The sequence below is a fragment of the Hemiscyllium ocellatum genome, chromosome 25, assembly GCF_020745735.1.
Source record: "Hemiscyllium ocellatum isolate sHemOce1 chromosome 25, sHemOce1.pat.X.cur, whole genome shotgun sequence".
NCBI lineage: Eukaryota > Metazoa > Chordata > Chondrichthyes > Orectolobiformes > Hemiscylliidae > Hemiscyllium > Hemiscyllium ocellatum.
In genome coordinates, this window is record NC_083425.1 from 12,294,892 (window position 1) to 12,307,789 (window position 12,898).

General features: G+C 44.6%; 1 protein-coding gene across 3 annotated transcripts in view; it reads left to right on the plus strand.

Moving 5' to 3' along the window:
* aatkb (apoptosis-associated tyrosine kinase b) overlaps window positions 1-12,898 on the plus strand; it is a 456,234-nt gene that overhangs the window by 401,654 nt on the left and 41,682 nt on the right. For all 3 annotated transcript variants that reach the window (XM_060844816.1, XM_060844815.1, XM_060844817.1), the window contains one exon: window positions 5,660-5,747. In XM_060844816.1, coding sequence (XP_060700799.1) covers window positions 5,660-5,747 — 88 coding nt within the window. The remainder of the gene's footprint in view (window positions 1-5,659; window positions 5,748-12,898) is intronic.

The following is a 12,898-nucleotide window of genomic DNA, read 5'->3' on the forward strand; positions in this document are numbered from 1 at the left end:
TCTGGCTTTCAGTTTCAGATTTTATTGGCTGTCCAATTGAGTTAAATTCCACTGGTAGTTGAAGTGGGGTTCGAACTCCTGGTCAGAGCATTACTGCAGGTCTCTGCTTTACAAATGCAGTGACATTGTTACGATTCCACTATCTCAGGGTAGTATCCATGGTCTAACCAGCTTCAGTTGCTTCATCAAAGACCTACCCTCCATCAGAAGGGCAGAAAGGGGTATGTTCGCCAATGAGTCCACAATGCTCAGCCACTCCTCAGATACTGAAGCAATCCATATCCAAATGCAACAAGATCTGGAAAATATCTAGGCTTAGGCTGACAAGTGACAAGTAACCTCCATGTCACACAAATGCCAGGCTGTGACCATTTCCAATAAGAGACAATCTAACCACCGCCCCTTGACATTCAATGGTGTTACTGAGTTCCACCCCCCGCTTCCACCATTGTCACAGTCTGGAGATTACCATTACTCAGAAACTGAAGTGGACTAGTTTATGTACGTTGTGGAGTATACAAAAGTAGTTAAACTATGGTGATCTGCTCTGAGTTCTGCAGTAACTCACTTCCTGTCTCCATAAAGGTGATCTATAAGGCACAAGTCAGGACTGTAATGGGGTACTCCCCACTTGCCTGGATAGGTGCAGCTCCAATAACACTCCTGAAAGTTGACACCATCCAGGACAAAGCAGCTCACTCAATTGATACCATATCCTTCACCTACAACGTCAATTCCTTCACCTGCAACATAAATTCCCTTCACCATAAGGCCATAGTAGCAGCAGTGTGTCCCGTCTATAGGATGAACTGCAGCAGTTCACTCAGGTTCCATCAACAGCACCTTCCAAATCTGTGACTTCTGCCACCTAGATGGAAAACAAAAATCAAACATAACAGCAGCAATAATAAATGCTAAAGAGAGGCAAACAAAATAAAAGGAACATAGCAGAGCAATGTTAAATTGGCCCAGTTTAGAAACAGTGTGAATGTGAACAAAAAATGGAAAACGCTGCAAGTATTCAGCTCCCGCGGCTCCTTCAACAGCACCTTCCACATCCGTGAATGCCGAGGTCAGCAAATACACGGGAACACCACCTGCAAGTTCCCCTCCAAGCCCCACCACATCCTGACTTGGCTGTTCCTTCAGTGTTGCTGGGACAAAATCCTGGAATTATTTTCATAATGACATTGTGGGAATACTGACATCCCCAAGGTTGTTCAGGAACCAACTCACCACCATCTTCTCCAGGGCAATTAGTGATGGGCAATACATGTTGGCCCAGACAGTGATGCCTACATACTGTGCCTGAACAGACAGAAAGGAGATGATCATGTTGAGCCGATATAAATTGCTGATTGGGACTCAGTTGGAGTATTCAGTCCAGGGCGCCATATTTTGTGAATGAAGTCAGGGCATCAGAGAGTGTGGAATAGATATTTACATGAGAATGGGACTGAGGATGAGTGACTTCATGGTTAGGAGAAACTGTAAAACCTGGAGTTATTCTCCCTGAAGCAGAGAAGGTTAAGGGAGGAGCGGGGGAATTGGTTAGAAATGTTCTTTAGCACAAAGACGTTTTGATGAAGAGACAGGAAGTGTTCCCAACGGCTGGAAGGACAGTGAGTAGAGGACAGGCTGGAAGTGATGGACAGAAATCTGAGGGAACACATGAGGAAAGAGGAAGCATTTTCACGCTGTGATTTGTGAGGGTTTGGAATCCACTGGCTGGAAGAATGACAGAAGCAGATTAAATCGTAACATTCAGAAGATAATTGAATAAGTACATGAAGGAAAGAGTTCTTTATAATCATCCGGAGTGGGTACTGGGTAAAGTCTTAGAAAGCAAGCTCATTGGATTGCTCTAAGAAAAAAGCTAGCACAGATGCAGTGGGACTGAATGGCCTTCTTGTGTACTGTATGATTCAGGGTGCATTACAAAGCAGCACAGGCCACTGTCCAATTAAAGCAGCTCCACAGTCTGCACATGTGACGTCACATGGCACCATCTTCACTACCATGGACACGTCAGGATTGTTTCACATTGCAGTTGGTTGGAGCTGCCTGTGACTCACAGTCAGGAGAATGTGATCTGCTGCTTTTGAACTAGAGGAGCTGATGAATTCACAAGGTATATCCTCAGGATTAATGAAGAAGTGGGCAGCAGAGTGAACAGAGCAGCGTTGTGAGAGGAAAGGGACAAAAACATGATAAACAGTTGAGAGAATCAAACACACCAGCAGCAATAATACATATTCAATAGAAGTGAACGATATAAAGGAACAAGTAACAGAGAAATGTTCAAATGATCCGGTTTATAGACGGGGTGAACGTGCACAACAAGTGGAAAATGCTGTAAATATCCTGCCAAATCTCTCTGGATCTGTGAAGGGGAAAAAAGTTAGGGTCACTCTTGGAGGTCAACAATCAGACCTGAACTGCTGAGGACAGAGAAAGTCACTTTGTAAGATTGACCAAAATGGAAAGGCACAGGGGAGAGCCAGAGGGAGAGAGAGGGAGGGAGAATAAGTGAGAGAGAAAGGGGCGTTAGGAGCCAGGTACAAAATCAAGAATGTTTAAAAGAATAGAGTTTCCAAGAAATAAAGTACTAAGCTGTAAAGAGTAAAATAGATGGCATCAAATGATTTGCTTTCTCAAAGAATACAAAACAAATTGCTGAAATGACATCTGCATCATATTGACTGCTCTTGATGCTAGATTAGCCCCATGGCATAGTATTGTTTTTACATGTTTGGTGCTGTCACTTTTAAAGACAATTGGTAAATGATTACTTTTTAAGATGCAGACCCTTTTTCAGAGAGAACTGTATTAAATTTCAGGTTAAAACAGTGGGTATTTTTGAAAGAAATGCTTTAGAAATATTATTATGTTGAACTAAGACCGAATTTAGAACTGTCCATCTAACTTACTGCTTTGGGTCATAGATGTTTTTATATTAGCATTCTTAATGCACTGCTCAAAGGCTGGGGTGACCTGTTACTAGTCAGTACTGCACTGTATCAGTCAATATCCCTCTCAACTTGAGCTCTAGGGAGCAGTGCATGTCAAAGACATTGGTGAATGCTGGAAAAGAAAAAGGTTGCATTTACATAGGATGTCCCAAAAAGGTTTTATACGAAGAGTTTAGCAAATTTCAAATTGCTTTGGAAAGAGCAGCTCATATACAAAAGTAGTTAAACTATGATGATTTGGAGACAATGGTGTTGTACAAAATTAAAAATCACACAACACCAGGTTATAGTCAACAGGTTTATTTGGAAGCACTACCCTTCATCAGGTGACTGTGGAGAATAAGATTGTAAGACATAGAATTTATAGCAAAAGGTTGCAGTGTGGTGTAACTGAAATTGTATATTGAAAAAGACCGGGATTGTTTGAGTGTAAGACCCGGAGTGTAAGAGACTTAAACAATCTGGGTCTTTTTCAATATTAATTTCAGAATTAATTGTAAAAACAAGTTCACCCTGTAAGCTTATACGTGTGTGCACGTAGGAGAGACAGATTGAGTGTGCATGTGAGTGGAAAACAGCTATGTTTCTGCTCTTGGCATTTAATTGCAGAAGTGGAAAATATGGGTTCAAGATAAGGTCACTGAAGTAAGTAGGATTGATTTTATTGTGGGAAGGAATATAGGGAAAGAACTGTCAAACAAGATAATTTAAGAGATAGTTAAGTTTCTGATATCCACAGAGTATTCCTGGCTTTCATCTTTTATAAATGATAGTGAGATGTGCATAAGATAGGAGGCTGATTAATTCATCATCAGGTAATTGCTACTCATTGTGAAAAGTGTCTGTCTGGATCTTTGTCCATTTTCTTCACAAAGTTTTAAGTGTTTCAGGTATTACTGGAGAATTGCTGGATTCTTATTCTATGCTTAAGCCATTGTAGCACAATCCAGTTTCTGATTAGCCATTGTAGCAATGGGAATGGACCAGAGGAGGCCATGTGTCTGATGAGTATGATCTCTCATCATGCATCCTTGGCTGAGAGCCCAGACATTCATTACTGTGTTGGAAGACCTGAGCCCCTGTTTGATTGACAGCTCTAGCTCTGATCTCTGCTGTCAGTTTGACAATTTTATTTACAGAAGGCTAAGGGGTTTCAAGTGCTGGCAGTTGCTGCTATTGAATTGGAAAGGAATCTGGATGATTGGCAATTTTATTGGTTTTTAGTGCAAAGACATTTTTTAAAAAGAAGTAGAAGTATTTAATGTTTTTGAAGCTTTCTTAACACATTCTATTGTTAGCATAGAGTTCCTTTGCTTCAAGTTGTGTTGGAATGGAAGTTCTGTAGTCTGACATGGAGGGACTATGCTGGATGGTTGGAGAGATAGGCCTATGTAGGGCCTGAACAAGACCCTCAGAGCTAGGAGCAGGAGCTGACTATTCAGCCCCTCGAGCCTGCTGTACCATTTGATGTAATCATGGTTGATCTCACTACAGCCTCAACTCCACTTTCCCGCCCAGTCTCATACCAACCCGTTACTAATTGAAAACCTCTCTATCTCCTCCTTGAATGTACTCCAAGTCCCAACATTTACTGCACTCTGGGGAACTGAATTCTGCAAATTCATTAGCCTTTAGGAGAAATAATTCCTCCTCATCTCTGTGTTACATCTGCCAACCCTCAGCCTAAAACCATGGCCCCTCACTCCAGATTGCCCTTCAAGGGGATACATCGGCTCAATGTCTCTTTTGTCACCTCCTCTAAATATCTTACATATCTCAATTGGATCTCCTCTCATTCCTCTAACCTCTCAAACTAAACTGCTCAGGCTCCTCATCAGACAAGCCTTTCATTTCTGGAATGAATCTAGTGAACCTAGAGGTGTCAAGGAGATGGATGAAGGAGAATATGATGGTGTGGATGGGGCACAGGAAGCCTCTGGGTGGCTGTGATAATGTGTAAGATTAGGACTGGGGGACATTTCCTTTCCATTGTAATTGGGATCATGTTCCCAAGCACCAAAAGGACCTTTGGCTGCCTCTGACCATTTCCCAGGCCGACCAGCCTGACTGCCTCCGTCTTCTCCTCACATTCCCTCCCAGGTTGAGTGAACCAAGCTAGGGATTTTCCCAAGTTCCACATCCTGCTTTGAGGATGAAAGGCGAGGCCAATGTTTCAGAATTGGATTTTTCTAACAAAGGGCGTACAGCCGAAACAATAACTGTGATTCTCTCCAGCATTTCTGATTCAGATATGCCCCATCAGCAGTATTTGTACTTTAATATTTCCTCAGTTTTCTGGTGTCCCCCAGACGGATGTAAGCAGCTTCATTTTATGCCATTCAGGTGCATCTTTCTTTAAGTACGTAGCTAAGAAATGCAACACATGGAGGACACAAACAGACTGTGGAGAAAAATCATGCTGTTTCTTCCAATGTTTTCTATCATGCTTCATTATCCATCACTTGTTCACCCAAAAGCTTTTGTTGAATTTCACAGATTGATCATTAGAGTGGTTATAGCATCAATCTTCATTTTCAGATTCTTTATTACAATCACAGTATTGAGCAACTCAAACAAATCAGTGGGAATGCAGTGTCTGAAAGCCGAGTGTCCAAAGCGTTAACCACTGACTTAGCACTGGACTAATCGATTCGCTGACATTTCACAGCCATATTTTCTTTTCGCAGAAGCCTCCAGCATCCCAATCTGCTTCAGTGCCTAGCTCAGTTTACAGAGGTGACGCCTTATCTCCTTGTCATGGAGTTCTGTCAGCTGGTGAGTACAGACATGTTCTGGTCATTCGATAGCAGGGAGGACTTCACCCTAACCTCATCATCCTACTCCATCATGCAACTTGAGAGCTTTATGAGGGGTTTGGCAGCAGTGGATGACTGATCTCTCAGCACCACCACATGCACTGGCTGTTTGACATGAGCCACATGGAGGTGGACCATTACTATGGCTTCCTTCTCCAACTGATTTAGAATCCACACGTGGACCTCCCAAACCATTGCTCGTGGACAGTCAGGAACACAAGAGGGTTTGTTAAAACAACAGAAACAAGAGTCACTATCGCCCACCAAATCTCTCCAAATTTCAGCCACAACCTCAGGGGACCTTTTCCCTGAAGGCATCCCACTTCAGCTGGTTTCATCATGCTGTATCATGTGATCAAACTGTGAACAGAAATTGTGACAATTGGAAAGTGTCCCGGACATAAGATTTTAGCATGTATTGCAGCTATTAAAAAGTCCTACTTTCCCCCAACCATTTATCTCACACACCAGTAGTTATTCTAACAACTTCTGGATTGCAGGCACTCCTCTGGGCTGATAACCATTCTCATTTGGCTTTGTTGGTGTTTCTCTATCATGGGGTATAAGATCAAAAGTCAATGGCAAAAATCAATTTGCGCTCAAGAGAGGAAACGCTGCCATAATGTCCAGTTTTTCCTGGGCTCCATCTAGCTTAGATAAGGAGGCAATCAGCAGCCAATTGTCAGTTCATTCAGTGTTAGAAAGATTTTCAGATTGGTAATGAGACCTTGCATGGTTATCTCCCTGACCCATCGCTCCAACAAGGGATTAGACTTGGGTTGCTACACTTACCGTTTAATGGAAACATTACTTCTAATACTGTGCCAATCCCCAACACAAATCTGTAGACTAAGCAGAACAGTGATTAGCCTCCAAGCCTTGGTGTCTTCAGAATGACTGGTGCTGAAGACCAGAGAGATGGAAGCCAGCTCAGCAACTGGGCTGTCAACATTTTCCAAAAGGATGGTATGCCTGTTGTTCCTAAGGGGCTCCCTATATCCTGCCGCCTATCAGTCTCCCCGTCCATTCCACACCATTGGAAATGGATATCTACAGGGATCCTTCGAAATGTCCCAAAAGGCTTAAAGCCAGCAAGAAACTCCGTGGAGAAGCATTGGTTTTACTTTGGCTAAAGGAAACAAGAAAATTGATGGGTGGCATGGTGGCTCAGTGGTTTGCACTGCTGCCTCACAGTGCCAGGGACCTAGTTTTGATTCCAGCCTCAGGCAGCCTGCCTGTGTGGAGTTTGCACATTCTCCCCGTGTCTGCGTGGGTTTCCTCCGGGTGCTCCAGTTTCCTCCCACAGTCCAAAGATGTGCGGGTCAGGTGAATTGGCCATGCTAAATTGCCCGTAGTGTTAGGTAAGGGGTAAATGTAGAGGTATGGGTGGGTTGTGCTTCGGCGGGTCGGTGTGAACTTGTTGGGCCGAAGGGCCTGTTTCCACACTGTAAGTAATCTAATCTAATCTAATCTAATATCTGTGTGGGTTTCCTCCAGGTGCTCCAGTTCCCTCCCACAGTCCAAAGAGGTGAATTGGCCATGCTAAATTGCCCATAGTGTTCAGAGATGTGTAGGATAGGTGCATTAGTCAGGGCTAAATGTAAGGGAATGGGTTTGGGTGGGACACTCTTCGGAGGGTCGGTGTGGACTTGTTGGGCCATTTGGCCTGTTTCTACATTGTAGGGATTCTATGAAAGTTTGCAGTTAGCAGGGAGAGTTATTCCTTTTCACCACCTGCTTTCAGGAGACGAAGATTACTTTAAAGGTGAGATAACCTTTCTGTTTCCTTTTCACTCTTACTGCCCTTGCCCATAGTGTGCCATGGTGTAAGATGGTATTGCGTAGAAAAAGAAGGAGATGCTGATTTCACTGGGAGAATAAGAAGCTACTCTTCATACCTTACAGTGCTGTGTCCTGAGAACAATACAGTGTAAGACTTGCTATAGCTTCTCCCAGCACCTCACTTTCAATGAGCCTCAGTGAGTGAAGGTGGCCTGTAATAGTTATGTTCTTGGGGGAACTGTTGGCAAAAGCACAGCATTGCTTTAAGTCGAGAGATCAGGCAAAGCCTGAGGACTGTACAGAAAGCAACTATCCTTGCAGTTCAACAGTGTTTCCAGAGAGCACTTTTGAGGTTCAGAGAGGATTGGCAAAAATGTTAACGTCTTCTGTTTAAAGTTTCCTTACTCTGCGAAACGAGTCAGCATTTGTTTGTCAAGGGACACCTTCATGGCACTGCATTCTGACCTGCACAATCGGAACATGTTGGCCTGGTGAATAATCAATGCCATTACAATAATCTGGACTGAGGTAATGCTGCTAGCCTTGCTCTGTGCTGGTATTTTAAGGTTCTACAGGTTTTATTTTCTGCTTTTAGTAATCTCCAGTGGAGTAAGCACACTTTAGGTTTCTGAAGAAAGAAGCATCACGAACATGTTGAATTTTTCACATTTCCATTTAATTATGACACACTGAATTGAACTCCCAATAAAAGAAATATCTAGCATCACCGTTTGCTGTGCCACATGAGCTTGCATTCTGACGATTGGATTTTTAAGCTAAGGTTTTTAAAACAAATACCGGGACATTTGGAATGCACGGAGCATTTTCCCATTGATTTCCCCCAGAGGGGAATAAAAGCTGAATTTGGTGGGAAAGCACAACAGAGTAGAGGTTCATGTTTCGGAGTGGGATCTCTGATCAGATCAGTCCTGATCGAATCTCCCATTGTGAACACTGATGTCTTTTCTCCTTACAGATACTGAGCAACATGCTTTGCAATTCCAGCATTTGCAATTTGTTCTTTTAATCTGCACCAAAGGAACAGCTTCTATACAGGTCGACTGCTTCAGTACTTATTTAGCTTGTGGTTAAGTATTGGTGAGAAACTAACCAGTGTGAATTGTTACAACCTATTGTTCCTCAGTCCTGACATGCTAAATTTCTAGTAAAAAGTGAGGTCTGCAGATGCTGGAGATCAGAGCTGAAAATGTGTTGCTGGTTAAAGCACAGCAGGTCAGGCAGCATCCAAGGAATAGGAAATTCGACGTTTCGGGCCAGAGCCTGATGAAGGGCTCTGGCCAGAAACGTCGAATTTCCTGTTCCTTGGATGCTGCTTAACCTGCTGTGCTTTAACCAGCAACACATTTTCATGCTAAATTTTTAGCCTATTGAACAGATTGACTGCCTCCAGTAAATTTGTTTGATAGTCTGAGAGCTTGCTGAATCAAAATAGTTCAATCAGGCCTTGATTACACTGAGTATCCTTCTCTCCCTCCCTTTGGCTCAACTAAATGTTGTACAGCAGAATCTGCGGAATTTCACTGTTGTCCATTCCTGACCAAATGGTGACAGGAAAACCGACACATTTGGTCTCAGCGACACTGACTGTGTCAGTGAGTGGTTAGGGCCTGGGATACAATGCCTGAAAATGTGGTGAACAGGCAGGAGGCTGGGAAAACACAGCAAGCCACGAGGTGCAAAAGTCAACATTTCGGGTGTAACCCTTCTTCAGGACTGAGGGGTGGGTAGGACGATAATGGGGGTGGCAGGGGGGCAGGGTGGTGAGGTGGGGATAGGTGAAAACAGGCACCGGGTACGACCTGGTTGGTCAATGGGAGGATTGAATCCGGTTGGTGGCAGGGAGCAGTGGAAGGGAGGGGGAGGGGCTGGGAAGGGAGTCAGGAAGGGAGGTTATTTGAAATTGGAGAACTCAATGTTGAGTCCTCCGGGCTGTAGGCTGCCCAGGTGGAAGATGAGGTGTTGTTCCTCCAATTTGCAGTGTGGTTCGTTGTGGCAATGGATGGCCATCCTTGGCCTCCTCCCTTCCACTGCTCCCTATCACCAACCAGATTCATTCCTCCCATTGACCAATCAGGTCATGCCCTCTACCTGTCTTTACCTATCCCCACTTCACCACCCTGTCCCTACCACCCTCTTTATCTGCAGCACCCCCCCCATACCCACCCCCAGTCCTGAAGAAATATCGACTTCACCACCTCCTGATGCTGCCTGACTTGCTGTGTTCTTCCAGCCTCCTGCCTATCTACTTTGGATTACAGCATCTGTAGGGTTTTTTTTGTCTCTGAAAATGTGGTGGAGGCAGGTTCAAATGAGACACTCAAGAGGGTGATGGATGCTTATTTGGGTAGAAGCAATGATCGGGATTATGGGGGAAAGGCAGAAGTTTGACACTGAGTCATATTGCTCTTTTGGAAAGCCAGTGCAGACACTATGGGCTGAATGGCCTCCTTTTGCACTGTAACAATTCCCTGATGGCTTAAATTGCCATGACCATTAGGATGAAGATGTCAAACTAGATGTCCTGTGCCTCCTGGTGGTTAGATCTTGTCATTACAGATCCAAATAAAATAATATTTTTTGGTGTGTTCAGCACTAAGACATAAAGTGCCAAAAACCCTTCGTTAAATAGAAAGAGGAACTGAAGGCCAAATAAAATTATGCAAAAATTGATTTATAAAATGCGAGTGAAAACTGTAATTGTAATTAATTTTTTGAGTTTTCCTGAACTCAAATATGAATTGCTTGAAAGATATAAGCCTATATTTAAAGCTATACTTCTGGTGTTGGATGTTAGAAGTCTTGCTTGGCCGAAGGGATTCTAAATTGCCCATGCTACAGTCATTTCTATCCATTATAACTCAGATTAATCTTAAATTAGGTATATTACATGCAGTTTGCTTTCATTGCTTTTTGTTATAGTTTAGATATTCAGTTTATGTACAGCCCTTAACCTGTACCAAAGAATACCCAAATTATCAGCAAGATTAAAAATGTATTTATTTTATCAACTTTAAAAAATGCATTGGCATCCCAAGGCGTTTTATAGTCAGTTAAGTGATTGAGTTGTGAATTGAAGAAACGCTGGTGCTGGTTATATACAGCAAGTTCACTTCGTCAGCAATGAGACAAAGAACCGGGTTCCTTCTCTTTTCACTGAATTGAGAAGGTAAACATTAACTGAGAAACGTCCCTCCCCTTCTCTAAATGGTGCCATGTAAACTCCAACATTCATCCATAGGTGCTTCAGCTTGAAGATTCCCATAGCAATCAACATCTCTTGACCACGTAGCACTGCAGGAAGGCTGCGCCGCCTTGTTAGCCGAGATTCGAGGTTTTGGTTCCTAAATTGGGACTTGAACCCACAACTGTGAATGCCACCCTCCAGACAACACTGACACGCGGTCTATTTTCTGTAGTTACACTGGCACCACTCCCCACCTCTTCCTCCACTACATTGAGGACTGCATCGATGCTACCTCATGCTCCCGCGAGGAGGTTGAACAGTTCATCAGCTGTACCAACACATTCTACCCGGACCTTAAATTCACCTGGACCATCTCTGACACCTCCCTTCCCTTCCTGGACCTCTCCATCTCCTTCAACGGTGACCGACTCAACGCTGTCATTTTCTACAAACTCACCAACTCCCACAGCTACCTGGATTACACCTTCTCCACACTCCCTCCTGTAAAAATACTATCCCTTATTCCCAATTCCTCTGCCTCTGCTGCATCTGCTCCCAGGAGGACCAGTTCCACCACAAAACACACCAGATGGCCTCCTTCTTTAAAGACTGCGATTTCCCCTCCCACGTGGTTGATGATGCCCTCCAGCGCACCTCGTCCACATCCCGCACCTCTGTCCTCGAACCCCACCCCTCCAACTACAACCAGGAAAGAACCACTCCCGGTCCTCCACTTCACCAACCTCCATATACATTGCATCATCTTCTGCCATTTCTGCTACCTACAAACGAACTCCACCAGCAGAGATATATTTCCCTCCCTACCCCTACCGCTTTCCGTAAAGACCATTCCCTCCATGCCTCCTCGTCAGGTCCACGCTCCCTAACAGCCCACCCTCCCATCCTGGCACCTTCCCCTGCCACCGCAGGAATTGCAAACCCTGCGCCCACACCTCCTTCCTCACCTCCATCCAAGGCCCCAAAGGAGCCTTCCACATCCATCAAAGTTTTACCCGCACTTCCACACATCATTTACTGTATCTGTTGCTCCCGATGCGGTCTCCTGTATATTGGGGAGACAGGATGTCTACTCGCAGAGCACTTCAGAGAACGTCTCCGGGACACCCGCACCAATCAACCCCACCGCCCCATGGCCGAAACACTTCAACTCCCCCTCCCCCTGCCGAGGACATGCACATCCTGGGCCTCCTCCATCCCCACTCCCTTACCACCCACTGCCTGGAGGAAGAACGCCTCATCTTCCGCCTCGGGACCCTCCAACCCCAGGGCATCAATGTGGATATCACCAGTTTCCTCATTTCCTCACCCCCTACTTTATCCCAGTTCCAACCTTCCAGCTCAACATTGCCCTCATGACATATCCTACCTGTCTATCTTCCTTCCCACCTATCTGCTCCAGCCTCTCCTCTGACCTATCCCCATTACCCTCCAATTCCATCCACTGATCGCACTCTCAGCTACCTTCACCCCAGCCCCACCCCACTCCCATTTATCTCTTCATCCCCGAGGCTCCCAGCCTCATTCCTGATGAAAGGCTTTTGCCCGAAATGTCCATTCTCCTGGTCCTTGGATGCTGTGCTTTTCCAGCCCCACATTCTCACCTCTGGACCAAACATTCAGTCACAAGACATTCTTCAGTCATTGAAAGTAATAACTTTGCTGCAAAAATTATGCATTCTGCAGTGTGCATAATTGTAAGAGATTCATTCTCACTCCCTTTTCGAACCAGACTCTCCCCACACATTTGTTTTCACATCCTTCTTTTGTGACTCATTGGTTAGCTCGTGCTTTTGAATCAGAGGGCTACGCATTCAATGCTTTCTAGAGCACAGACTGACACAGCAGGGCAGAACTGAGGGAGTGTTGCATGCCTGGAGGTGCCATCTTTCAGGTGGGACATTAAACGGAAGGAACATCTTGCCCCCTTGGGTTGATTCCCATGGTGATCAATTCAAAGGCGAACTGAGATGCTCTCCTCAGCATTCCATCCAAATTCCATCCCTGAATCAAAATCACCAAACACAGATAAATCTGGTCGTTCTCACATCGCTGTTGTTGGAAGCTTACAGATTTCCTGTAATTGCAACTGTGACTGTCCTCCA